The sequence below is a fragment of the Microcebus murinus genome, chromosome 10 (genome assembly GCF_040939455.1).
Source record: "Microcebus murinus isolate Inina chromosome 10, M.murinus_Inina_mat1.0, whole genome shotgun sequence".
In the NCBI taxonomy this organism is placed as follows: domain Eukaryota; kingdom Metazoa; phylum Chordata; class Mammalia; order Primates; family Cheirogaleidae; genus Microcebus; species Microcebus murinus.
In genome coordinates, this window is record NC_134113.1 from 99809685 (window position 1) to 99835929 (window position 26245).

Genomic DNA, 26245 nt, shown 5'->3' on the forward strand with positions numbered 1-26245 from the left:
TCGTTCAGTTTTTTGATCACTGGTTATATGTCAGCTACTCTTGCAAGCAGTTTACATACATTAACTGATTTAACCCTATGAGGAAGGTATTATACATCCCCATTTTATTGATGAGGAAACTAAGGCTCAAAGAATTAAGTCACTTATTCAAAGCAAGCAGCTAATAAAATCAGGCTTTGAACCCAGGCAGATCCGATGCCAAGTCTATCCACGTAGCCATTGTGTATGTGGGAGGAGCCCACAAAGTCCCTTCTTTCCCCATCACGAGAGCATGAGGGTAAGAGACCCCTGGGGATGTGCTTGGATCGCCAGGGGAAGAGGAGGGCAGAGTGTGCAGGCAGAGGTCCTGGAGAGAAGCCACCTACTCTGCAGTCCTGCCCAAGGCCTTTCCTGCCACTTTGGAGCTGTATGACCTCAGACACGTTACCTCACACCTCTGTGGCTCAGTTTCCCCACTGTAAAATGGAGGTCTTAATCACAGCTGCATTGAAGAGTCAGAAGGGGCCGGTAAGACTACAGGCCAGCCCTCCATTTTACAGGTGAGAATGTTGAGTCCAGAGAGGGCCAGTGACGTGCCCAGGTCACACAGCCAGGTAGTGACAGAGTTCCCAACTTCTTCCTCCCATCTAGGGCCCTCCCTTTCTCCTTCTCCACAGACTCACACCTGGCTGAGAGTCCATCCCTGGTCAGACAGGCGTCACACCTGATCACACGGCCCAGGCTCCCCTCGCCCTTGGTCTGGAATCCCAGCGTTCCACTGTGGATGAGTTTTCAACTTTGTAGCCTGGTCTCTGTTGTTCACAATAGCTACACAGAGCTCACAGGTCACTCTTATTTTCTCTCTTCTCCTGGGCTCTTTCTTCCCCTTCCTTGCTTTCTGCCACTCAAGATGGTTTTGACCTGGGTTGGATTTCCTGCAAGGAGGCTCAGGGCCCAGCACTACCTTGAGGTTGGCGGGTGCCCCAGAGGGGCATCTGTAGCGAGGGGCAGAGTGTTTCTTCAAAAGGGTCTGAGCTTGTCCCTCTTCTGGCGTGCAAGTAAATTGCTGCCTTAAATCTCCAGGCTGCTGCCACTAATGGCATTTATGTGAAGTTAGTCATTTCAGCTCCCAACCCCATGGGGCCTCTTCAGCTCCATAATTTCTTGAATGAGTTTATGGGCAGCTGTCAGAACATCAGTGACGGTGCCCCCTCTGCAGTGAGCTCTTCATGTTAATTCATCTCCCGTCTCTGCCTGCTGGGTGCTTGCAGTCGAGCCTCCCTCCCCGCCCTGGTGTGCACGGGTCCTTGGTCGGTCTGGCCACTTAATCGCCCGAGTTTCACTGAGCGGCCCCGTGCAGTGCAGCAGAGAGCAGGGAGGTGGGCTCCCTCCCTCCGTCTCAGGCCCTCGGGGGAAGGGTCAGCGCTCAGGATGCTTAAAGGGGACAACCATAGAGTTCCGGGTCAGGGAAGGGTCAGGGTCATGCTCCATGACTTGGCAAGAACAGCTGAAGAAACTGGAAAGGCTTAGTTTTAGATGAGCTCGGTTGAGAGGCCTTGTCACCGGCCTGGAACATCTGAGGTCTGTCCACGATGGAGGAAGGGGCTGCCAGCCCAGAGTGGAGGAAGAGAGAGGAGGAGTTGCTCATCACTGGAAGTTTTAAGGCAGAGCCTGGGTAAGCATTTCCTGGGGACCAAGGGGTTGAGAGGAGATCCCTAAGGTTTCTTTTGCCATAGAAAAATAAACTGAGCTTTACAAAACCCGAGTGCTCTGCTGGACGAAGCACTAAGTTGCTGGCTGTGGGTGAGGGGCTCCGGGCACAGACAGGAGGGCCCCTGAAGGCCACACCGGATTCCTCGGTCGGCAGGAGCCAGTTGTTAGTGTGCCAGCAATCTGTGCCTGCCTCCTAGGCCCTGTGAGATCGGTCGGCTGGCCAGTCCCCTCCCCTGCCCTCCCTTCTCTCCCCAGCATCGGTGCCCCGCCCACCCTCACCCCCACCCCCGCTCTGCCCCACCCTCTGCCTCCTCGCCTGTGCACCTGTGCCTGGGGGTGCCCTGCGGCCCCCTCGGAATCCCCGGCTCCTCCACATGCACAAACCCTCCTCTGCCCTCTACGCCCTGCCGGATTCATGAAGCCGTCCTGACCAACACAGCATCCCAGGAAAGGAAAAATGCCTTTTTCCCAAGACATTGCTATTTGTGCCACGGGGCTTGGTCCTCTGATGCACGTACAGTTCTTTTCCTGTCAGACGGGCACAGCCACGTGTGGTGTTCAGGCACTTATATGACACCACCTTACTTACTGCTCACAGCAGCCTGAGGACACAGGCGGGGACGGGCCTTCAGCCAAGGCGGGAAACTGAGGCTTCGGGTGAGTGTGAGCGGAGCCCAGGCCCAGCCTGCTCCCCTCTGCCCCATGCCACTGCAGGGTAGAGGAGGCCGCCCCAGTCCCGCCTGGCGGGTTCCCGCCCTCGTCTCTGGACCCCACTGTGCCTTCCTCCCCACCCTCCTCCCCTCCGGAGCTTTCCGAGAGCACCGCCAGGCTGTCCTCCCGGGGAAGGCCTGGCCAGCGCTCCAGGTTGGGGCATGGCATGGCTGGTGACTTCCATGGGAGGCGCCCGGGCACCCTGCAAAGATCGGCTGGCACTAGAGCACAGACCCTGCCCAAATTCGGTTTTCCTTCGTCCTTCCTTGCTCACCCTCAGAGAGGGCGTGGAAGAGGCTGTCCGGGCTGTCCGGCAGGCACTGCTCCACTCATGCGCCCAGCCACGACTAGGACTGTGCAGCCGCCACCCGTCCACCAGCCCACCTTTCCCCTGAGCAGCTGTGGAGAGGGCCACCCGATGCCAAGCACAGAGAAGGAAAGCCGACTCCAAACAGATGTGAGAGAACAGGTGGCTCCACACCCATGGCGTCACTGCCGCTGCTGCACTGAGCAGCCCTCCCTCCAGCGCCCTCGCCAGGCTGAGTCCGATGCAAGGGTATGGCTCCCCCTTTGGCCCTCCGCCCTCTGCACTGTCTTAGGACTCTTCCTCATTTCTCCCGAGACCTGGCCTGCTGGGGAGGCTGATTGTTCTCTCTTCAGAAGAGAGAAATGGTTTTGAAACCCAGAGAACACGGAGTGCCATCTTCAACAAGCAAAACGCCAGGGGCCCTGGCAGAGTGGGAGTGCTAACGGCCCTGAGGGAGGGCTGCCCTCGGGTCCCCTGGGCCTCACTGCTGGGGCGCACAGCCTCCTCTCTCCATCCCAGCTTTAGATCCTGGGGGGTGGGGGTGGGGGTGGCTGTGGGCTCACCATCCGGGATTCCCAGCAGGAAGGAAAGGACACGGAGGTTCTGGGTTTGGCAGTCCTATCTGTGTGAGGAAGGGGCATGGGCTGGGGCGAGTTCCCACCACTCTCTCCACTGCCCCACTGCCCACAGCCGCAGGGGGCTGAGGTGTGGTGACAAGAAGGGTGCCTGGCTGGGGAAAGTAGAGAGGAGACAGTGCATCGGTGGGTCCCAGTAACACTGTGGGGTGTGGGCCTCCTTGCAGGCAGGGGTGCCCAGAACAGACTGTGGGGGCCGGAGGGCAGGAAGGAGCGAGGTGCGGTCTCCTGTAGCTCATGCGGGCGGGGCGGGCGTCGGGGGGCCCCACCCTGCGCAGTCGGCTCGAGCCGAGCTGGCGCAGCATCGCACGGCTCAGCACCTCCCGCGTGGGGCTGCCGGGGGGCCAAGTGAGAACGGGTGGGAAGAGATCTCAAAGGCACAGCCCCTCATGGAAACTGAGGCAGGAGGGGAGCAGAGGCAGAGAGCAATTAGCGTAACCCTGTCAGGATAATGCACAGCCCAGCAGGAGGACGCTGCTGCACCCAGACACCTCAGACCGCTGTTTCTACTCCGGCCGCAGGTATCAGCTCAAGAAAAGGAAGAATCTTCCAGCAACCAGACTTGCACAAAAATGAAAGGTTTTTTCTGTGACGCAGTGAGTTCCTACTACAGAGTGCTTAAGAAGGGTGCTGGTGAGGCTCTGTATTGGAGATGTTGTAGGAGGTTTCATGGCAAGATGGGGTCGTGAAGAAGGAGAGCCTTGGGACACCTTCGAGCATGGAGATTCCACTGCTCAGTGATTTCACGGCAAAGACAGACGCTATCAGGACAGTGGCTCTGTGAAAAGGGCAGAAGAGAGCAGGCCCTGCAGAAAGAGGCCAGCTGCCAGAAGGAAGCCAGAGACAGGCTGCCAAAGTTCTTAAGTAGCAGATACTTCCTTTCCTGCAGCGCCTGCAGCCCAGCCAAGATGGGGCGGGACTGCCTACAAGACAGGGCAGCCTCTCCCTGGCTCAGCCTTACATCCGCTCTGGAATGTGGGACTTCAGCAGAAAGGAAGTGCTATCGGGGGCCTCACAGGAATTGGAATACTCAAAGATTAATAGAAAATAACAGCTGATTTGGGTGTTACTTTTACATAGTAGAAACTGAGGCCCAGAGAGGGACGGGTTGTCCAAGGTCACAGGGCTTATTAGTATTAGAGCTAGGACTAGTTACCAGTTACTAGCTGGGACTAGTTAACCAGGTCTCCCGACTCCCTCTCTAGGACTTCTTTCCACCTCATTTCCCCTTCCTACCACCAGGTTCATGATTCTGTGGCTGCCGTGTCCTGTGCTTACCTCTCCCACAAAAGAGAAAGAGGGGCTGGGAGCCAGCCCAGGTAAACCTGTTAGCCACTGGCCTTGTGTCTGAACCTCACCCTTCTTGTCTGCAAATGGAAATACCAATCTTGGAGTGAAGATTAAAGATAATAATTAGAAAAGGATAAAAGAGTAAGAGGAGGTGCTTCATACATGGTAGCTGTGGTTCACGATAGCCCACAATCCTCCGTGTGTGTGCAGAACGCCTGGATGCTGTGTGTTTACCGGAGCCGCAAAAGCTAAGTGCAGGCCAGACGAAGAACCTGGATCGCTCACTGTGTGTCTGAAAGGTTGTCTGGAGTCAGAACCCTTGTTCATGACGCCATATGTGTTCTCAGGGCCAGCCCCTAGGGATGGCCATAGCTAGCCATGCTCCTTTGTGCCCGTCACGGCCGTCGTTCTCAGCAAGAGACAGCCAGGAAGTTCCTACTGTGCGCTGACAGGAACTCACCCGTGGCACGGTCCCTGTCCTGGAGGTGCTTAATAGCTTGTGAGAAGACAGCTTGTAGGACTAATCATGAAAAACAATATTTATACACAACCGGGAAAAGAGAGAGTTTCATTCATCTCCCTTTTTGTGTCTCTTGAATCCTTTTTTTAACCCTCAATGAGGCAAGGCCCTGCCAGAGATTGTGTTCTGTTCTCTTAACCTGCTCTCTGCCAGGAAGGTTACTTGTGACCACAGTTTGAGCTCCCTGGTGGCCCATCTGGCTGTCCAGAGGAGTCAAGAAGAAATCTTTAGGATGCCCCTGCTACGGACTTCTGTGGTTTAACTGGGAAGAGTTTCTGGTCCTATGAACCAGCGACATCAGTAATAGAGCAATATGGGCCTTGGCTCCACTTTGGTTTTAAATAGATTTTGGTCTAAACATTTTTTCTCAATATGCAACAATTGGGTTAGTCTAATGACAAATGTCACCTCCCACCACTGCCAGAGCAGCATGACATTCCCATTAGGAGTGATGTTTCCTGGCCAGATTAAGGCATGGAAAATAATTTCTGGTCATCAACAATTCCCTTCAGTTTCTCCGATCTGATTAAACTTAGCAATGGAAAGAGGAATTTACAAATTAGATGCTGTTCTCTATTTATTACCAAAATAGTTGCTTTCCACTACATCCAGGAGAGACAGTTGCGATCTCATTAACTCTCAGCTTGTGATAACATTGACTTCATATATCTCCACCGCAGCCAGCAAAGGCAACAGCGTCACTCCAAAGACCGCACGATGGACAGACTCAAACCTCTGCCCTTGTGAAAGGAGCTAACCTTTTCAAGCCCTAAACGTATTCAGCTTCCCAGTCCTAAGGAAGCAGCTTGGAATTTATTCTTGGTATTCTCTTAACCATTTCCTGACTGCCAGGCTGGCTAGCTGGCCTTCTTGAGACAGAATAAAATGGGTAATATTTCCAACACTTCCCTGGACATATTTGAAGAAGAAACAGGAGAGGAAATGAGTACACAAAGAAAAACATCATGGAATAATCCTGTCTTCCCTCAGAAGTGAAAAAGAAATGTTGACAGACAAGGAATGGCAGATGAAAAATTAATTTGTGTGTCTGGTTCATTATATAACCTCTGCTGGACCAGATCTGGCTCAGTCTGGTTTTAGGTCTGACACCGACAAAGCAGGCCTAAGTCATCTGTTCCCAGGTGTCCAAGTATTTAGGTCCAAGTATTTCCAAGCCAACATCCCACTATTATACCCCAATTTCCAAATACCTTTCCAACCAATATTCATTGACTGCATACGTACCAGTACCAGGCTCTGTGTTGCCACTGGGAATACAAAAATCCCCACCCTTAAGAGTGTATACCCCCCAGCAGATGTTATAAGATAGACAAACACAGCAGATAAAACACAATAAATACAATTGATAGGTAGATGCAATAGATTACGTGCCGTAAGAACTGTAACGCAGGTAGGAGCCCACTGTTCTGGGAGCACAAAGGAGGCAGAAGGACTCTGCGGGGGAGGAGGGGCAGCGAGGACAAGGGAGGCAGGAAGGGTGGGGATGCCCGAGTGGGGCTTGGAAGAGGGGGTGGCAGTTCATAAGGCTTTCCACGCAGGCTCCATGTGTGTGCAGGTGTGCGGAGGGCCTCTGGGCGGGTGGCTGGCTTTCAGAGTGCAGGTGATCCAGCAGCAGACCCAGTGCAATGCCAAGAGTCTGGGGACCATAGGGTCTAGCATCAGCAGAATTCCCCAGGGTCTGATGGACTAGAGCGGTCCAGGTTTGTCCCAGACTCCTAGGGCTAAAGCTAATGCACGTCAGCTTAGAACTACAGAAACAAAATACCAGAGCTGGAAGAGTTTTTTGCTGCTCTGATCCCTCATTTTACAAACATAGGAGGGGCAAACTGGTTATTGAGTGAGGCCTGAAAGTCAGGCTGCCTGCTTTTCTCAGGCTAGCATCAGTCCCTCTACAACACACAGCAACTATTCAGACCCCAAACTCGGGCACGCTGTCAGGGCAGAGAAAGGGGGTCATTCATCTCATACTGCTGTATTCTCAACTCATCTAATCAAGGTGTATGACTTCATGGATAAACAGAATGAGTTAATCAAGGGATTACAGAATTCATAATTAGTGAAAATGACTTTATACCATCTAAGAGGCTCCAGAAGAAGTTCTGCTGTTTGTACTGAAGCTTGGAATCTTCTCGATGAAAACCTAGGGCACCCTGCCCAGCGGGCAGCAACTGACCACCTGAGCTTCCTAGTCAATGCAGATGTGGGCCCAGGGGGCCAGGACCCTCTCCCATGGACATTACTTTCCATGCCAAGCAGATGCTCTCCCTTCTGGGGGTGGCAGGGCCTTTTTTCTCTTCTACTGGGCATAGCAAACATCATGCCAAGCTTCTGCTTAAAGCCAGACCTAGGCGGCCTTAGAGAACATTAATAAATACAATGAGATTCTAGTTCTAAACATTCCTGACAAGAAAGGGGTCCTTAATTTCTTCTTGCCCCTGTGTTTAGTGTGTGAGTACACTGGTGTTTTGTTATTCTCAGAGAGTTTTGTTAGCATAATAACTGGCCTGATATTGGCCACCATTATCATATCTCATGAGTCATTGACATGAGATATAATGGGTGGACAGGCTGATGTGAAACTTGGAAGTGAGAAAGTAAACAAAGGCTTTTTCCGTTAAGCCAGCCTGTCAAGCATGTAATTAAGGCTCTCCACCTGTCAGCGAGTCTCTGAGGACAGACCTTGTCTATCACTCCCAAGCACAAGGCACAGACCAGTCCCAGAGCAGTTGCAGTCACTTTTTTTTCCACTTTGTCATTTTTTTTCTTTTCTTTTCTATTTCAGCATATTATAGGGGTACAAATGTTAAGGCTACGTATATTGCCCTTGCCCCTCTCCCCCCTGGAGTCAGAGCTTCAAGCATGACCATCCCCCAGATGGTGTGCATTGCACTCATTATGTTTGTATATACCCATCCCCCTCCTTCCCCCTCCCACCTGCCCAACACTTGATAAATGTGATTCCTATATGTCCACTTAGGTGTTGATCAGTGAAACTAATTTGCTGGTGAGTACATGTGGTGCTTATTTTTCCATTCTTGGGATACTTCCCTTAGTAGAATGGGTTCCAGCTCTATCCTGGAAAATACAATAGGTGCTATATCACCATTGTTTCTTATAGCTGAATAGTGCTCCATGGTATGTATGTATGTATATATATATATACACATATACCACATTTTATTTATTGATCCATTCATGTATTGATGGGCACTTGGGTTGTTTCCACAACTTTGCAATTGTGAATTGTGCTGCTATGAACATTCGAGTGCAGATGTCTTTTTTATACAGTGTCTTTTGTTCTTTTGGGTAGATGCCCAGTAGTGAGATTGCTGGATCAAATGGTAGATCTACTTGTATCGTTTTAAGGTATCTGCATATTGCTTTCCACAGAGGTTGAACTAGTTTGCAGTCCCACCAGCAGTGTAGGAGTGTTCCTATCTCTCCGCATCCATGCCAACATTTATTGTTTTGGGACTTTTTGATAAAAGTCATTCTCATTGCAGTTTTGATTTGCATTTCCCTGATGATTAGAGATGCTGAGCATTTTTTCATATGTTTGTTGGCCATTATTCTGTCCTCTTTTGAAAAATTTCTGTTCATCCTTTGCCCACTTTTTGATAGGGTTGTTTGATTTTTTCTTGCTGATTTTCCTGAATTCTAAATAGATTCTAGTTATCACTCCCTTATCGGATACGTAGCTTGTGAAAATTTTCTCCCACTCTGTGGGTTGTCTGTTTGCTCTCGAGACAGTTTCTTTGGCTGTGCAGAAGCTTTTTAGTTTGATCAGGTCCCATTTATTTATTTTTGGTGTTACTGTGATTGCCTTTGGGGTCTTCTTCATAAATTATTTGCTTAGGCCAATGTCTAGAAGAGTGTTTCCAACGTTTTCCTCTAGAATTCTAATAGTCTCACACCGCAGGTTTAAAGGTGTGCAGTCACTCTTTAATGGCCTCACTGCAGTCCTCAGGGTGTGACTCTGGGGTGCTGGTCGACGCTGGCAGCCTTAGGCTTGGGAAATAACTTCTAGAACATGATTTAGGAAACAAGAAGAACCTTATCAAAATTCAAATATATATTCTTGGAAAGGAAAAACCTTCCAAGTCCTCTCATCAAAGCTCATCTGCCCAGTGGATCATCCCTGAAGATATTTGCTGGGGTACTTTTGGCCAGTCTGATGAACTAATGTGAATTGAGCCTAAATTATAATGAATGTTTATTCTTATGACTACATAAATGGCCAAATCTTTACTTCTTTCTCCTTAGGCTGTCGGTAGAGTAGGAAGTCCTGCCCTTTCACTCTCGTCTGCCTTGAGGCCCTTTCCTGGGGCCATTCCTTCAGGGCTGTATGTGCAGACTCCGGTCCTGTCCTTTGCTTAACTGTCACCATGTGTGAGGGCCTGCTGGTGGATCCACACTAGGAGTAGGAAGAAGAAAGTCTGTGGCCTTGTCAGTGAAGTCCAAGTGTAGCCTCAGAGTCAGGTGTTTGGAAATGAACACACTGCCTGTTTTGTTCTGGAAGCCCTTGCCCAGTTCCCATCTTGCTTGCTGCCTTTGAGCGTGTCCTGTGATTTTTCTGGAGAGAGCGTTGAAAGCTGCCCGTGTATTTTAGAGAAGCGGAATTGGGGGCATTGCCAGTGAGGTGGAGACTGGCCCATGCTGACGGGAGACAGCCTGGCAGCACTCACACGGTCAGCGCACCTCGGGGAGGAGGGCCAGACCCAGGGACCTGGGGCCCCTCTGTCCCAGCGGGTTTTAGGGTTCTGTGATCTTTGCATTGTGAAGGAGCCAGCGCGTGGCTGAGGGGGGAATCTAGGGCCTGACCCCGGATACGGAAGGATGATGACACGCAGATGTGCCTCCTACCTCCCCCCACCGTCGCCCCAGCCTCACGCCGCGGTTTCCCCGCAGGGCCAGCCCTCAAGCAAGTTCTCTGTTGTTTCCCACCTGGCTTCAGTCCCGCCCCTCTAACTGTGGCTTCAGCACAGAGTGATCACAGAGACTGACAGTCCAGTCCTTACAGCAGGTATTATAGCCATTTAAGACGACAGAGTCTCTTCCATCACATGGGGCACAATCTCTCCCGGAAACACCGCAGAGGCATGCAGAGCAATGACGCCGCCAACGCCCTGTGTGTGCGGTGGTCACTCAACATATTTTCGTAAGGCACTTAATGATGAGGGCAGGGACTCAGTGAGGGGAAAGAGTCGCTCGGGATTCTACGTGTGGCACCTTTTAGGGTAGGGGACAGCTTGTGCGTGTGTTTGCAGTCAGGGACAGAAGACAGGCCTTTGAACAGCAAGGGGCAGAGGGCCATGGCAGCTCCTACCATGGGCGAGGGACGGCCCAGCTCCCAGAAGGACCCCTCTCCGGGCAGGGCACTGCTGTAACCCCCACGAGCTCTGGGGCTAACGAGCACAGGCTGTTTGTCCTGGTGACCCCAGGGCAAAGCTCCTGACGTGCAGGCCCGGACTCTCCTCGGGACCAGGCCCACCAGCACAGGCCTCGCTGGCCTCAGGCTGGGCTCCCCGCACCAGCTTCTCTCCGCCAGCCCACTGTCCACACTCAGCTGCGTGGGGACCTTGCGACACTCAACGTGTGCCCTGTCATTCCTCTGATTAAACCTCCTCAGTGGCCTCTTACCATAGGATAAAGTCCCAGTGTGAGGCCCTTTGGAACCAGGCCTCAGTCTCTATTTCTGGCCTATCTTTGGCTTCTCCCCTGTGCACCCTAAAGTCACCCCAAAACATGTGCACTTCCATTTTCTTTTCTTCTTTTTAAAATTATCTTGCTTCTACCACTTCACACACACTTCACTTTACCCCTCAGCTCAGACTGTCCTTTTCCTTCTCCCAGCCATGTGACCTGCTACCAATCTGTGGCAGAGACACTGCTAGGTGTCCACCCTCCCCCAGCCTTTTTGCCCCAGGCACTTAGCTAGCAGCTGTTTCCCAGAGCCCTGGAAGTTGGGCGGGCAGAAGTGAGGGCCACACTGCCAGGCCTGGCCGCTGAAACCTCCAGCCGGCCCCGCACGCCCTCTTCTGCTGGCTGGGCTCCGAGGGCCCATGGAGCCGCCTGGGCTGGGATCGGCAGAGCCACAGGAGGACACAGCCGAGCCCCGAGGACTGCAGAGCTGAGCTTCCCCTCCCCAACCCACACTCAACTTACTCGCAGTACGAGGTACCTCAATGTGTTAAGTGACTGAGATCTGATTTGGGGTTGCTCATGACAACAATTAGCCAACCCTGACTGATACGGCACCTTCCAGAATCACCCTCTGAGTAGGCAGCCCCTTCCTGCCTCTTCCAAGCACTATTCTCTCTGTGTTTCCTGTGTTCACCCGCAGGCAGGGGTCTCTGCCTCCTTAACTGGGTTGTGAGCCAGGACAGAGGTTGTGTCTACCCATCATGGCGTCCTGAGTACCCAGGTGGTGCCTAAATGTGCTGAATGAATGTGCCCATGTCTCTCTCAAGCACACAGGACAGTCTGGCACGCATGTGACTCTGGGAGCCCCCCCACTCCCCCCACTCTGAGACCAACAACGCCGGCCTCTGTGCTGCTCCCTCTGGCTTCAGGACTCCGTGTGCCACGACAGCCATGCGCGCCGCACACCTGGTGACGGAAGGACAGCACATGGCTAATGGCCTGCTGCCAGGTGATACCTCTCCACTTCAGCGAGCAACCAGACAGGCAAGAGCTGCCACTCTCCTCCACCGACAGCCTGCGGGGGACGCCTCTTGACGGGCATGGGCCTGGTATGGGGAAGGGGGCCGGGCAGCCAAGGGGCGCTGCCGTGCGGTGGTTCTGTGTCCAGGCTCAGCCCTGGTTCTGGGAGGACATGGATCAAAGGGAAGTTGAGGATGATCGGTCGCCTCTGCCACCCTCTGCTGAGCTACTTCCAGCTCCCAGGTGAGCTGATCTGTTTGAAAAGCACCAAATTAAAATCAAATCAGCACTTTCTTGGGTGCTGCCCTGAGCAAGGCTCAGTGGCCACAGGCAGACCCATTTATTAGAGGGACCATGGCTTTAGGTGGTAGGGCGTCTCTAAACACACCACCTGCCAGCTCCTCCCTGAGGCTTCCCCTGCTCAGGGACTCCCAGGGCCGAGGTTCCATCAGAGGCTCAAGAAGTGGGGCAGCCCTGCACGGGCTTGCGCCGCCACAGCCTCCGCCACGCCCCTCACGGCGTGTGTGCCAAGGAGGACAGAGGGTGGCCTTGAGCGAGAATGCCCGTCCACAGCACTCAGGGCGATCAACACCTCCAGTCAAGTCCAAAGGAGCCCTGGCCCAAAGGAGATGCTGACAGGTCACGCAACAGGTATGTCGCCTTCCAAACAAGACCGTCTCTTAAACCACTACACACAGGCTAACTTTCGCTCCTCCGTGAGCAAGACAATGACATTATTTCTTTTCAGCTCCAGTTCAAACATAGTTGTTATAATCATAAAGTTCATCTTTTTAAAGAAATCAAACTCACGCCCCTTCTGTTATAATTTAAGACCAGTTTTTCCTACACTTCCTCCCCTCCCCTTTCCTCTTTTCCTCCATCTATCCTGCTTGTGGGTTAGACTGAGGTGACAAAGGCTATAAAACAGGAGATGCAGAGGCTGCTGGGTGGGTAAGAGGGACCTCTGCTAGCCCCTTCTGCTGGAGGAGGAGGGTAGTCACACATTCCCGGCAGGGACTGTGGGAGAGACAAGTGTGGGATGGCGACTGCAGAACTGGGCAGCAGGCCTGCCTAATGGTGCAACCTACCCACTGTAAGCCACAGCCACATTAACCTTCCCGAGCCTCAGTTTTCCCATCTGCAAAATGGGGCTAATAGGTTCTGCCCCTTCCTCCATCAGCAACCCACTTTTCTCTCCTAATGTGTCTATAATTGCAATTCCTTCCAGCTGTCCTCCTTGGCCCACTTTCTCACCTCTAAATAATTTCAGCCCATGCTGTCAACCACAATTTACTCCCTGGGGGCCACCACAAGTATGGCTAAAACTAGACAAAAGATACTTGGTCAACTAAGCAAGACTGAAGCGTGAGTGAGTAGTAACGCATGCTCTCGCCTCCCAAGAAGGCTCTCCACGCGACAAGGGGTGCCCTCCACCCCCGGCCAGGGCAGCAGGCAGAAGGCCATGAGGGAGGCAGTGCCTGACTGAGAGGAACGGTCTGGGGGGCCGAGCTGAGCTGTGCTCTCTGTGCTGGGCTGGAAGGCCGGGAGGAGCAGTGGAGGCAAGCAGAGAAAGGGTGCTCCAGGCAGAGGAGGTGAGACGTGTGAAGGTCTAGGAGAGAGAGCGGGTCTGAGAGCAGGAAGCTGTCTGGGTTTGCTTCGGGGAGCAGGGAGTAATGCAGTTCAAGCTCTTGGCTGGACAGATCAGAGATACCTAGATACCAAGAGAAGATGCTCAGGCTTTGTTCTGTAGCCAAGGAGGACATTCAAAGCAAGGGAATGTCACCATCAGCTCTAGAAACAGTACCTGGCTGCATGGCACATGTTGTGTGGGCGGGGCTAGAGGGCGGTAGTGAGGTGGCTGCTAGTCCGGGAGGGGAGGTGGAGGGAGAGGAGGAAGGTGAGAGGGAGGTGACTGGAGAGACTGCACTGACAGCATGCAGGAATGGTAACTATGGAGGGTCGGAGGGTCCAGGGAGGGGAGGAGGCAGGAGGCACTACAGCCGGGAACTGGGTAGGTGGTGAAGCCACTGGAGAGAGAAGTAGACTCAGAAGGTGCTGGTTTGGGTTGAGACCTGGCTGGAAGGCAGAGGATGCTCCCCTCCCACCCTGGGGGAGAGCGGGCCTTCTGGGCTCCACTCCCCCAGGACTCCCAGTGTGCTTGGGGTTCAAGAGCTGACAGCCGTTTGTTCAGGCCCTGCAGGGTGGCTGGCCAGCCAGTGGCCCAGGAACCCAGCTGCCCACTCATCCCCTCCGAACCACAGGAGCGGCCCCTGCCCCTAAGAAACCGCACAGCTGCCCAATAGGGCTCAGACCCTGCTGCTGCTGGGCTCTGTGCACGGGCTGCTCCACTCCCGCCCGGACACCAGCAGTGAGAGCTGGACCCACACAAAGGCAGGTATCTAAAAGGAGTGCGGGACCCCACTGCTGGCGTGTTCCTCGGCTGGTGCTGCCCATACTCTCCACAATCAATAAACCGCTCTTATTCTGGGCCGTGCTGGCTTGCTGTCACTGTCTTGGCCTGGGACACTGCCCAAAGTCACAGCCCTGGGAGTGCTGAAGTCTGTGCCAGCTGCCCACGCACTGCCTGGGTCCTCGGGGCATGGCCTGGGCTCTCTTCCTGCCTGGAGAGCAGCTGTGGACTGAGAGCCTCATGGGGGTGGGGGACAGTGTCCTCCGAAGGGGACCAGAGCTTTCGTTACCAAAGATTTGGCTCCTTTCTGCTGACCACAGGAGCCCATGCAAGTCTCCTGTCAGAATGTTATGTGCCTTTCTCCTCCCTACCCCAGAAGCACACGGCACATAAAGCGAGACTGCCACGGCCTCCTGACAGCTCCAGGCCAGCAAGCCTTGCCCACGGCCGGCGGGAACGTTGGGCAGCTCGTGGAGATCGGCTGGGTGTGCCCACTGCTCACCGCACACGCAGCCCAGCCCCTGGGGCAGCTCCCCCTGCTCACCGGCCAGGAGAGGGCGTCTGCGAGCTTGCGGGGCCAGACCGTGCTCCAAAGGCATGTGCTGCCGTGGGCATCCTGGCCCCTGGCCATGACAGCACCCCCCACTGACGTGCTGCATGTGCCACCAAGTCCACAGGGCCCTACTCAGGGGCACTAATTACTACCAGAACCGGAGAAACCCACGCACAGCCTCACCGCAGAGCCCCAGGTACAGCACCCCTAATCTCATCTCTCAAGAACCCCCCCGACTCTTCCCGTAGCACGGCAGGGCTCCTGCCCGCCCACTGCCCCTGCTGACAGGCTCATTTGCCTGTTTTCCTATGGCACTTTCCAAGAGTGGAGAATGATCCGAAGCTATTGGAAAGAAAATGTGTTCATGAAAGGAAATGAATGGAAAGGAAGTCATTAATGACACCACAAGGAAGTCACTTCTGAACACAGAACAATGCGCGGCTCAGGTCCAGTGCTGGGCTCAGCTCACTTGTCCCGTCAGCTCAGGGCAGCGCAGGACTCGCCACAGCCAGTCCAGGCATGCGCTCGAAAGCACGTGTGTGCATTTGACTCCCCTGGGTCATAGCACCCTCGAGCGCTGGGCTGCGTCAGGTCACAGGGACATAGGTGAATTAAAGGCAAAAGGAGCTCTCAGTGTAGCCCAGCTAGAGATGCACAGAGAGGTGGCTACGATTCCACGAGGTGAGTGGGGACATGCCCCAAGAGCCGCCGAGAGGGACTGTTAGGGAGCCATGGCCGGGATGTTCGAGAAGGCTGGCTGCTGGGCAGAGTCCTGAGAGGGACCGGGAGACGGGGCGTGAGGGCTGACTTCCCCAGCGTGTGGCCTGGGCAGTCGTTTCCCATCTTGGGTTCCAGTTCCTCACCTGATCTCTACATTAACTTTCCAGCATGGGTTTTCTAGGGTTCTGATGAGGACCGGCTGGGAGTTACCGGGAGGCTCAGGGGCCACATCTAGAGTCTGCACAGAGGTATCTGCTCCATCTGAGGGATCAACAGGGCCCTCTGAAGCACAGTCACTTAAGATGCAAACTAAGAACAGAATCAGTGACAAAAACAAATGCTAGTCTTCCTCTCCTGCCAGATGCTTCATGGGACTCTGTCATGGACATGAAGATGTGGCAACTCACGGCCACACTAGGTCCAGGGTAAATATTGATTATACTGATTAATTTTTTTGAAAAAGCAAATTACTATGCACATGTCCTTGAGACGTATACAATATAAATCGCCGACATTCAGAGCACTGCTTTCCGGCCACACGGGGCCCTTTTGTGGGCAGCTGCCGCCCTCACGAGCCCTCACATTTCTGCATCTCAGTAACACGCGGTCCAGACTGCAGGGCAGGCGCAGCCCTGTGGCTCTGCTGGTTAGTGATGATTGCACTAGTGGCTCCTGAGTCACATAACTGAGCACCACGAGTGTAAATATTTAATCCTGCTTATCTGGGTGGAAATGCACTGTTTGGGTTCCACCATCTTTCTGTCTTTATATGCTTGTCCACAAAAACGCCTATCTTAGACCACAAGCTTTGGAGGGCTGGGGCTGCATTTAAACCATGTTAATGACATGAGAGAGCGATTCCCACATGATTGAATACTTAATAAATGCATTTTTTTGATCTTGAGGGTGGGAAAGTGGGAAGAAAACCCCTACTCTTTCTCTTACTATATGGCTTCTTCCTCTAATGTCTGGCCTTCCATCATCTTTGATGTCGGAGTTGGACGACGGACCCTGTCCCTGGGAGCAGTGCATCTTTACTGATGACAACCATCTCTACCGACAACCATCTCTACTGAGGACAACCACCCCATGCAGACATGACAACCACCCCATCCTTTGCAACTAGGCCTTTAAAAGGGGTGCCCACGGCTGCTTGCAGGGGAAGGAGAAGCAGCGGCCAGAAGGAGAGGCCTCGATGTTACCCTCATCTTTGCCCAGTGAGGAGAGGGCTTTGGAGGCTGCATGCAGGGCAACAGTGCATATACATGCCCCTTCTTGCTTGTTTGCTGCCTTTTTGGCCCTGAAATAGCTCTTGTGTATCATTTCCTTTACTCCAAGGCCGTCTGTAACCACTGCAAAATGAAGGGCTGGGCATTAGACCCTGACCTCCGTGGGGCCACAGGCCTGTTGGAGTGAGGAGGTAAGTCTCCTCTCTCCCCTTTCTGGTTTCCTGGTGGCCAAACTGCCCAGATCGCTGACAGCTAGGCCACGCCAGCAAAGTGGGAAGCACGCAGAGCAATGCTCAGTGCCATTCCAGGAAGCTTACGGACTCAAGGGACTCACAAAGTAAGACTCTGGTTTACTGTTAAGCTTTTGCCCCCACCGTCCTACCAAACAGCCCTCGTCAGGGCACCAGTGAGCTCACCGCGCGTGCAGTGGCCAGCTTCCGTCCTGGAGCAGCGCTGGCACCCCTCCTTTGCATCTCCCTCTCGGACCGCGCCTTTCCGAGTCTCTTCTGCTGGCTCTTCCTCGCCACGCCGGTTTCCACACCCTGGGAGGTCAGGTCTCAGTTCTCGGACCTCATCTTATTTCTGCCCACACTCACTCCCTAGTGATCTTGTCCAGTCAAAGCGGCTAGGTATCTTCTGTATGTTGCTGACTCCCCAGTGATTCGCTCCCAGATCTCTGCCCTGGACTCAGCTCTGTCCCCCGCTGCTGCCCAGCGTCTCCAGTTGGACGTCTGGCGGCGTCCCGGGCTCACAGGCAGGACGTGGCTTTCGTGGGCTCCTGCCCTGACACCTCTCCTCTCAGTGTCCCCACATCAGTAAAGGACAGTTCCACTCTTGCTGGCGCACAGGACAATGGCCTTGGAGCAGCTCCTCTCGCACACCCCACATCTGAGACGTCTGCAGGTGCCGTCATCCTGGAGTCTGACCTGCCTCACCGGTGCCGGGGCGAGGCCCAGCGCTCCTGCCAGCGCCCGCTCTCCTCGCCCACCTCCTTCCTTCTGCTCGCGTCCGTCAGGTCAGGGCGCACTGCGCCGCTCGCTCGACCTCCGGAGGCGGCCGGCCGGCCTGCTCCGGGAGGAGTCCGGGTGCTCAGGGCAGCACGTGCGGTCGCCCGGGCCCTGGCCGCCCCCGCCCTTCCCTCGGCCGCACCCTCTCCCGCTGCACCGCCCTGCGGCCTTCTCCTCAGCTTCCCCTGCCTGGAAGTCTCTTTCCCCAAACATCCACAGGTTCCTCTCCTAACCACCTGCGGGTTGTTAGTACAATGCCGCCGCCGCCGCACTGCTGTTTCACTCCTCCGGGGCGCTCCCCGCTCTGACTAGACTACCGCCGCGCTCGGCTGCACGAGGCAGGGACCCTGACTCCTTTGCTCATAGCTGACTCACCAGGGCCGAGAGCAGTGCCCGGCAGAGAGCAGACCTTTCACTTGTGGGCGGATGTACGGACGAGCTGGGATATATTTTTGTATATGACTTACTGGCCACCTCAGTTACTCTGTTTAGAGAAGCCCCTCCCTACCATGCACTTTCTAGTATCCTCTCGCCCGTTTCCTCCACTTCCATGGTGGCTTTTTCCCCCAGGGAAGGCAATTGGCTGGCTCTCCTTAGGGGTGCTTGGCGACCACGCAGTGATGTGTTGGGAGCTTTCCCGCATAGCACCCAGCTCCACCTCTTGGGCACCATGCCTGGGCCGCGGGGCACTGCCGGGGCAGAAGCAGCACCAGAGCCGCCGACCAAAGCAATCGGCCTTTTGTCTTAAAGGACTACTCAGTTTTTGAGCTGAAAAGAACTGGTGAATATCCCATGCTGTAATCTTTTAGAAACTTCAAAGGCTGAACTACTAGGCTAACTGAAACACACATTTCAATTTGCACAGTTCTCCCCTTGTGTTTGTTTCAAAGGGCAAACTATGAAGTCCTGAATATAAGAACATAGTTTCCCAGCCACAGAATCTCCTCTTTTGCTCTTAGAACTCCAAGTCCTTAATCATTTAACCACTTGAACTTTACTTTTGATTGGATGTCCCCAGTAGACGTGGTCCTTTGGACTCTCATCCTGGCTCTGTTCCTAAGTCTCACACATGTCTTTTACTCTCTGCACCTTGCTGCTTTGGGTATTTACATCCTATTCCCATCCCTGTGGAACTGTCCCACCCGCATTTCCACTAGTGAAGGAGCCAGGCTCCGTTCCAGTCCCCAAGGGACAAGAGGCAGACCCCTTGCTCCTCCAGCCACCAGGAAGAGCTGCAAGGTGAGAGGGACAATAGTCTGGCTTCATCCACAGTTGGGCTTATGACAACCTTGACAGAGACTCTGCCTACTAGGGTAGGCAATTCATTATGCTCTTCCCAAAGCCTGACCAGAGTGTGGGGAGATGGGCCTTGGCAATGTGATCTGCTCAGGGGCAAAGAATCCTCCACGCTGGGAACTCTCCTTGGAAATTATCCATATAATGGGTGATGCAGAGAAGCAGCACACTTCCCCTTGGCTGCTCTTGCTTCAGGCAGAGAACAGAATAGCCATGTCTCTGTGGATGGCAACTGGCTGCTAAGGACAAGGTGGATATTGCACATTTTTAATGACACATGCTAAGAAACATGCCTATCACCATTAATCACGAGCTAGGGGCTCCACTCTAGCTTAAGGTGGAGCAAGGGGCCAGGACAGAATTCCTGTGTTTAGAGGTAGGCTTCTCTATGGCTCATGGGCCAGTTTATTTATTTGCCATACCACTCCATCCCACAAACTAATCAGCTACTCTGCAGTTGCATCAACAGTGTAATAGAAGCTGTCAGGCATTTTTCCAGAAAGACCCTCAATGGCATCATTGCTCATTGTTATAATCCATCAAAGGCCCCAACTTCCAGCTTGCAAAGCTACTTAGCAAAGCATGAAGGCCCCCTTAGGTCACTGAGTTATGTTGTCACCAGCCCCTTGTGGTTGGTGTGCCTTAATTTTGTATTTGTGCCTTGAGTAGTTATCAGAAAGGGAGGAGTTGATGGATTCATTAACTTAATCTTTGAAATGAGAGAGCAGAGATTCTGTTCTTTGCGAACATCTTGGCTGCATTCTCCCTTTTTCTCCACCTGTTCCTGCCCTTGGGGGTCTCTGCATCGCCCTCTCTGCTTAGGGTGAAGTGCCGGCTCCCTGTTTTGTAAAAACACCCTGGTAAGCTCTTTAACCTGTTTGGTTCCTCGACTACTCTAGATGCTCAACCTTTAGGAACCTAGTGTTTGGTTAGGCTGCTTGAGAGGACAGAAGTGCACCTATGCCAACTTGTGAAAAGAAAGAGAGAGATACTGCACACAGAAAGAGGGACAAAGAGTCACAGAGATCAGGGCCCAGCGAGACACACAGAGTAGGCAGAGCTCAGACAGCGGTTCTCAAATTCACGCATCCCCAACCCCTGGGGCCCCATCCCAGAGTTTTCTCATGTGACGCTGCTGGTCCAGGGACCACACTTTGAGAACCACCGGGCTGATCTGATGAGAGCCTGAATTTCCATGGTTCATCATCTTTGATACTCTGCAAGTCAATATCCTCTATCACCCATTTCCATCCCAGCAGTAGCCTGCCCAACCATCTGCCCTGGGAAACCCCAGAAGAGGGGATCTGGCTCAATTTCTATAATCCGACTCTTCTGTCAACCCCTCTGGTCTTCCCCAGACCTCGGAATCCACCTTCCTTAGAAGAAAGCTTTGCTTCCCTCTCCCATGAGGAAGTTCAACAGTGCCTGGAAGTCTGCTGCGAAGGTGGGGAGAACCCCACGCAGGCATGAAGTTTTCCAAGTGACTGTTTGGGAGAAACTGTTCCTTTCAAACTAGCCTGGAGCAGGAAGCCTGCTCCCCTGCCCAAAGAGATGGAGCCTGGAGAAGGGGGGGGGGAGGAGGGGAGGGGGGAGGGTGAGGAGGAGGAGGAGGAGGAGGAGGAGGAAGATGTTTGATTTAAAAAAAGGCTTCACCTTAGCAAACTCTCAACTGTCTTGTAAGGACAAAGATTATGAGAAGAATATGTGGTTTTACAGAGCAGCAGCAACGATTTCTCTCGTGTGACTAACTTCCATGAGCAGCTGTGACTGTGATCACTGAGAGGACGCTGCTTCAGGGGACAGAGCCTGGGCTGTACAGAAAGGCTGGCAAAGTCTCCAGCCGACTTGGGTGCTGTCCCGCCCCAGAACCCAGCCCAAAGACAGAAGACAGCTGCTCACTGTTTCGCGGCTTCTCCTCATCCATGCCTTCGTCCTCGTTCTCGGGGTCGATGTCTTCTGCCTGGGTGATCCAGTCCAGGTAGCCTTTGAGATCCTCTTCCAGCTGCTGCTTCTCCCGCAGCTTCTGGAAGTCTCCCCGGGCCTTGGCCTTCTCCCTCTCTTTGGAAAACTCTCTGGCGAGAGCGGGAGGAGCAGGCAGGGAAGGGGAGCGGCAAGAGGGCCGTGGGAGGAGAGGGAGATAGGGAGAAACAGTGTTAGCCACTTTGCGCCCAGAAACACGCCCGCGCACAGCTCCCCAGCAGCCCAGTCGCCCTCGCACAGAAAGCAGCACGAAGGGGACAACCCTGACACAGGCTGCGAGAGTCTGAGGGGCGGATAAAGTCCATCGTCCTCTTCCTGGCTTTGCCTTTCAGTAACAAGTGTTCTCCAAGGGCCTGCAAACCTTTCCAGATGGAACTGAAAATGCCCACAACAGTTACAGAAGCTGCATTTTCGTCCCACCCAGACCGGGTGGTAACTAAGAAACCCCGCAGGAGTGTGCAGGGGACTCCAGGTGTTGGGTGGGCAGTGTGTCCAAGCCCACTCGCTGCACTGGGTCCTGAGAGCCAGCGGCTAACGTGTCTCTTCCCAACTCCGGCTTCAGAGATGTCTCGTGGGGAGCTTGAGCCCGGCCACGGTGGGAGTGTTGACACCACAGTAACTGGCAAATAGGTGCTGGGAACCAGGGCTTCCCTAGAGCCGACTACGAACAGTCACCTGCACGCCACTGGCTGAGGACCAGGAGAGGTAACCTGCTCAGTCACTGTTCCTGCTGCTAGAGCTCAACCTGCCGCTCTTGGCATGCCTGGAAGGGTTTCTAAAGTAGAGAAGGCTCTTGCCCACATGGAGACAAATGAGGATTTCAAACACAAGAAAATGTCCCAGGGCCTGCTCTTTTGATAAAAAAAAAAAAAAAAAATCTAATCAATAGAAGAATACATAAAATCAAGATGATATAGAAATTAAATGATACATTCAGTTTAAAGTAATAATAAGTAGAATTTGGAATTACTTTGGGATTTGTTGGAAGGGCCTATTGAAAAAGTTTTGACAGAATGACTATTTTTTTTCTATTTTCTATGATTCTGTCCTAATTTTCTGACTTCAAATTCATTTTCTGGCAAGGAAGGGGCTGGCAGCAGAAAGCAGTCACGAACAAGGTGCGTTCTCAACTCTCGAAGCCAGTCTGTGCCTTTTCTTCCAGAAGAGGCCGATCGGAGGGTTTGTCTTCACTGTGCAGGCCGCGGGGAGTGCCCCTTGGGTGTGTGAGTGTGTGTGCATGCATGGGCCTCCGGGCTAACTCCTGGAGCCTCGACCCCTCCTCCTCTCACCAGTGAAGGCTCAGTTCAGGGAGGAGAGGCTGCTGAGACCACCTGGAAGAATTTCCTGCACAGGCTGCACTAAGGAAAGTGCTGTGGCAGGAAGCACAGCAGCAATAAACCACAGGGGACGAGAGCTCCACGAAGCCCACTGTCATGTGGCACGGCTGTATCACCACACGCCATCCAGCATTTGCGTTCTGCCTGTGCCGCTCAGGAGGGTACAGATTTCAGCACACACCATTTCTATGGTGAAATGGGGCTAGGGCGGGGTCTAGGGAACTTTGTAATTGGCAGAATGTGGGGGCTATAAGCTAACGAGTTCTCTTTTACTGTTGCCTTAATGATGCTCTGGGCTGGATTGAATTTTCTTCTTAAATCTGATTGAATCCAATTCCAATTGGATTGAACTTGCTGTTTTTCAGGCATCCTGCCAACTGAGTACCTTCATTTCTTACCCGGGGAGTTTTATGCCAGGGAAGAGGGGTCGACTGACAGCTCACAGAGGAGACGGAGGCCTTGTGCTGCTTTGCCCTCCGCTGCTCTCACTGTCGGGGCTGGGCACGGAAAGATGCCCAAACCTCTTATTCCCTGGACCTGGTCCGGCCTCTCAGGGCCCTGGCCTTGCTCCTTGGAGACAGTAACTTCCTATAGCATTTCCCTCCCTCTGCAAACCAACACCAAAACTGTGTTTCAAGAGCCCTGTGTTTGACTGCCTTTCTGCCTACACCCATTTGCATTCTCTGTTCCTTTCCTCTGGAGTGGGTTTGAGGCTGCAAGGGACTAAATAGCCAATGGCTCATTTGAGTTCTTTTGGATGATTTTGCAGAGGGTTCACGTTCTGGTTACAACACACCTACCCATACTTCTTTTGGAGTTGGGAGAACAGAGCTGGGATCCACCTGGCCCTGTCCTGTTTTATAGCACCCCGCCCCCCATGGGCTGAAAGCTCACCATCTATACCCCTAGGCCCATGGGGAGCTAAAACAAACAGCAAGAGGAGAGAAGAGGAGGCATGCTGATGATTCTGACTGGCCTGAAGACGGCTTCTCTTGCAGAGGAAGGACGGCTATGGGGCTGAGAGGGATGGAGGAGTGGCACAGTCAGATCTGAGCGCCACCGGCTCCCACGGAGCACGGGCACAACCAGGCTGGTGGCAGGATGGGGGGTAAGGCCCCTCGGCAGGCCCTGCTAGATGAGAAATTTGTGGGTGGCAGCGCTGGTTCTCTGTACCTCCCTGCCTGGATGCCAGCCACGTGCCTGCCCTGGGGGCTGCGCTAATGAAGAGCCCAACCTGAAGGGCTCAGTGACTGGAGCGGGGGAGACAATTGGTCACAGTGGTGGGATTCATCACAAGACAGAAGTGTGTCTCTCGCCAGCAAGGGCCAGCATTGATGACGAGGGCTGCAGGAAAGCCAGGGGCTGGAGATCAGTCATGCAAAGCGTACATGTGGAAAATCCCATCAGTGCAGATAGCTGGGCTCTAGGCCCTCCGATAATCAATACAGTCGATCCATATTTACCAATTTACCTACTCACTGGAATTTGTTTATAGCCCCAGCGTCGGTGCTTGGGCACTTTCACAGTCATCTGTGGACATGTGCAGATGGCAAAAGTTCCCAGCTGGGGTTGAACGAGGTGATGCTCTGCCTTCTTGCTTTGGCTCCAGGCTGTAAACAAGTGTTCTTTTTACGGTCTACTTAGTGCCATGATTTTGGCATTTTTGTGTGTTTTGTTGGTGATTTCACTGTTTTAAATAGCCCCAGGCATACTGCTGAACGACTGTCTAGTTCCCTAAGTACAAGAAGGCTGTGACGTGCCCTGTGCCTTACAGAGAATAGTCTGTGTTTATAAGCTTCATTCAGGCGTGAGTTATAAGTGCTGGCCAGGAGCTTCATGTTAATGAGTCAACAGTACATATTAAATAAGGTGTCTTTAACAGAAGCACCATAAAACAAGGTTATGTATTGATTGGTTGACAAAATGCTGTGACCCTAGGCTTCGGAACCTGACCCTGCATTTCCCTGGGACTGGCAGTTCAGTGCTCACTGATGCAGTGCTGGCTCCTGGTGACTGTACTGGGCGTGAATGAGGAGCGGCGACTAGGGACGCTGTCGTCACGCCCACTCCTGCCCGTGAGGCATCTGTGTGCTATCCTTCCGCTGCTCTCTTCTGCACCTGGATATTGTGTCTTAGCTGTGGTGCCAGGACCCAGTCATACTTCCAGGTCGTAAAATGTCTGGTTGTCTGCCTTTTGGGAGCAGGAGACGTACCCATCTCCCAATGGAAAAATGCTGGCATGTCTACCCCTGTGAGACAGCCTGGGCCTCGCACCACCCAGGCACAGAGCCGAAGCCCTCTGCAACCACTGAAACAAAAGTAACCGATTCCAGAGTCCAGAGACTTTCCCCTCATTACAGCTTCAAGTGCAATTCCAAGAATCTCATGGTCACTATTATCATTCTAATTCTAGGAGGCTGGAGATTGAGATTACTAGAGCAGAAAGTAACCGCGATCTGATTATCATTTATACTAATGCCAATCCTGTGTCTTGCATAGGGTTGATATGAGAATCAATACATAATGAACACAGAAGTATTTTGAAAAAAATCCAAGAGATGTGTGCTCATTATACCAGCCCTACCTGGCCTCATCAGACGTAAGGTGTCCTGGACATGTGAATGTTCCAGATAAAGGAGGCCTGGCCCTCTGATGACCCAAAATCATTGAATTTCCACCTTTTAAATGGAAGCTATAGAGTGTCATCTTCTTTACCTTCGTGAGAAGAACACACCCAGCACAATGCAGCCTTCCTCAGGAACTGAAGGACGCCATTTATGATGAGTTATGAGGCTGTCTGGGCTGTAAACTATCATCCCCGACTGATGGATGCAGGCTTCACACTTGTGACCGCCAGTCCCACAGGCTCCCAAACTGCAGTGCTGTTGAGTTGGTGGCTCTGTGCCCTCCCAAAGACCGTGAAGGCTTGTGGGGCTGCCGGCACCCATGCTAAGCAGCCCTGGCCTGCTGCAGGCTTCCAGGCGGTGCCCCTTTCTGTCCCACTGGCTGTCCCCAGGAGCCAGCTGTGCATTGCTTCTGTGTCTGCCGCTGCGCGCACGCCCTGCCGCTGCAGGGTCTGCTCTTCCCTCCCCACTTCCTGTCTTCTAAAAACAGGGAAGTGGCCCGTTTCCCCGTGGGTTTGGGGAGAGCACCACGTGGAGCTGGGGATAGAGGCTGTGGTTCATGATGCTTGGGCTCAGCCCTGGATCCACTTCCCACCTGTTAGAATTGAGGTAGTTTTCTCTAGTAAACCTCACTTTTCTCCTCTGTAGAATGGAGACTGGAATGCACCTATCTCAGAGCGCAGTCAGGAGCATCAGCCCAGCCGATCCAGCTACAGCACCGAGCACAGGGCCTGACACATAGAATGGGAGTGACTGTTCGTGCCATGGAGCTCTGAGACGTCTGTGGATTCTTCTGCAAAGCTGGCTTAATCAGAAGTCTGACTGAGGAGTGAGTGGGTGCTTTACTGCACGGTTGTGGTGGCTGCTCTACTGTCCTGGCTAATCAAGAGGCCGACTCGAAACTGTTGCCACAGCGTGCTCAGCCACCAGCAGCCCGACTCCAGCTTCTGTCACTACATGGGGCGGGGTGGCCAGCCCTTGACCTCCTTAAACCAGGAAGTGGAGGTGCTCACTCGGAGACACCTCTTTGCCCTTCTGGGCAGGTGTCCTACCAGTGACTCTGGAGCTGCCATGAGCAGATGCTGGGGAAGGTCTCCAGGAAAGACCAGTGTACGGACTGACACACCTGTCTCATGGCAACGGAGTCAGGCCATGGCCTTCAAAATGACTTCTTCTCTAACAGCAGCAGCTTCTGTCCTTTGACTCCTCTGCTTTGACACCACGGGAGGAGCACGCCTGCAGTGGGGGGC

General features: G+C 53.3%; 1 protein-coding gene across 7 annotated transcripts in view; it reads right to left on the reverse strand.

The window, feature by feature from the left end:
- The window catches only part of CACNA1C (calcium voltage-gated channel subunit alpha1 C), a 613935-nt gene that overhangs the window by 164805 nt on the left and 422885 nt on the right, over positions 1 to 26245 (reverse strand). For all 7 annotated transcript variants that reach the window (XM_076007801.1, XM_076007799.1, XM_076007800.1 and 4 more), the window contains one exon: positions 20954 to 21126. In XM_076007801.1, the coding sequence (XP_075863916.1) occupies positions 20954 to 21126 (173 nt within the window). The remainder of the gene's footprint in view (positions 1 to 20953; positions 21127 to 26245) is intronic.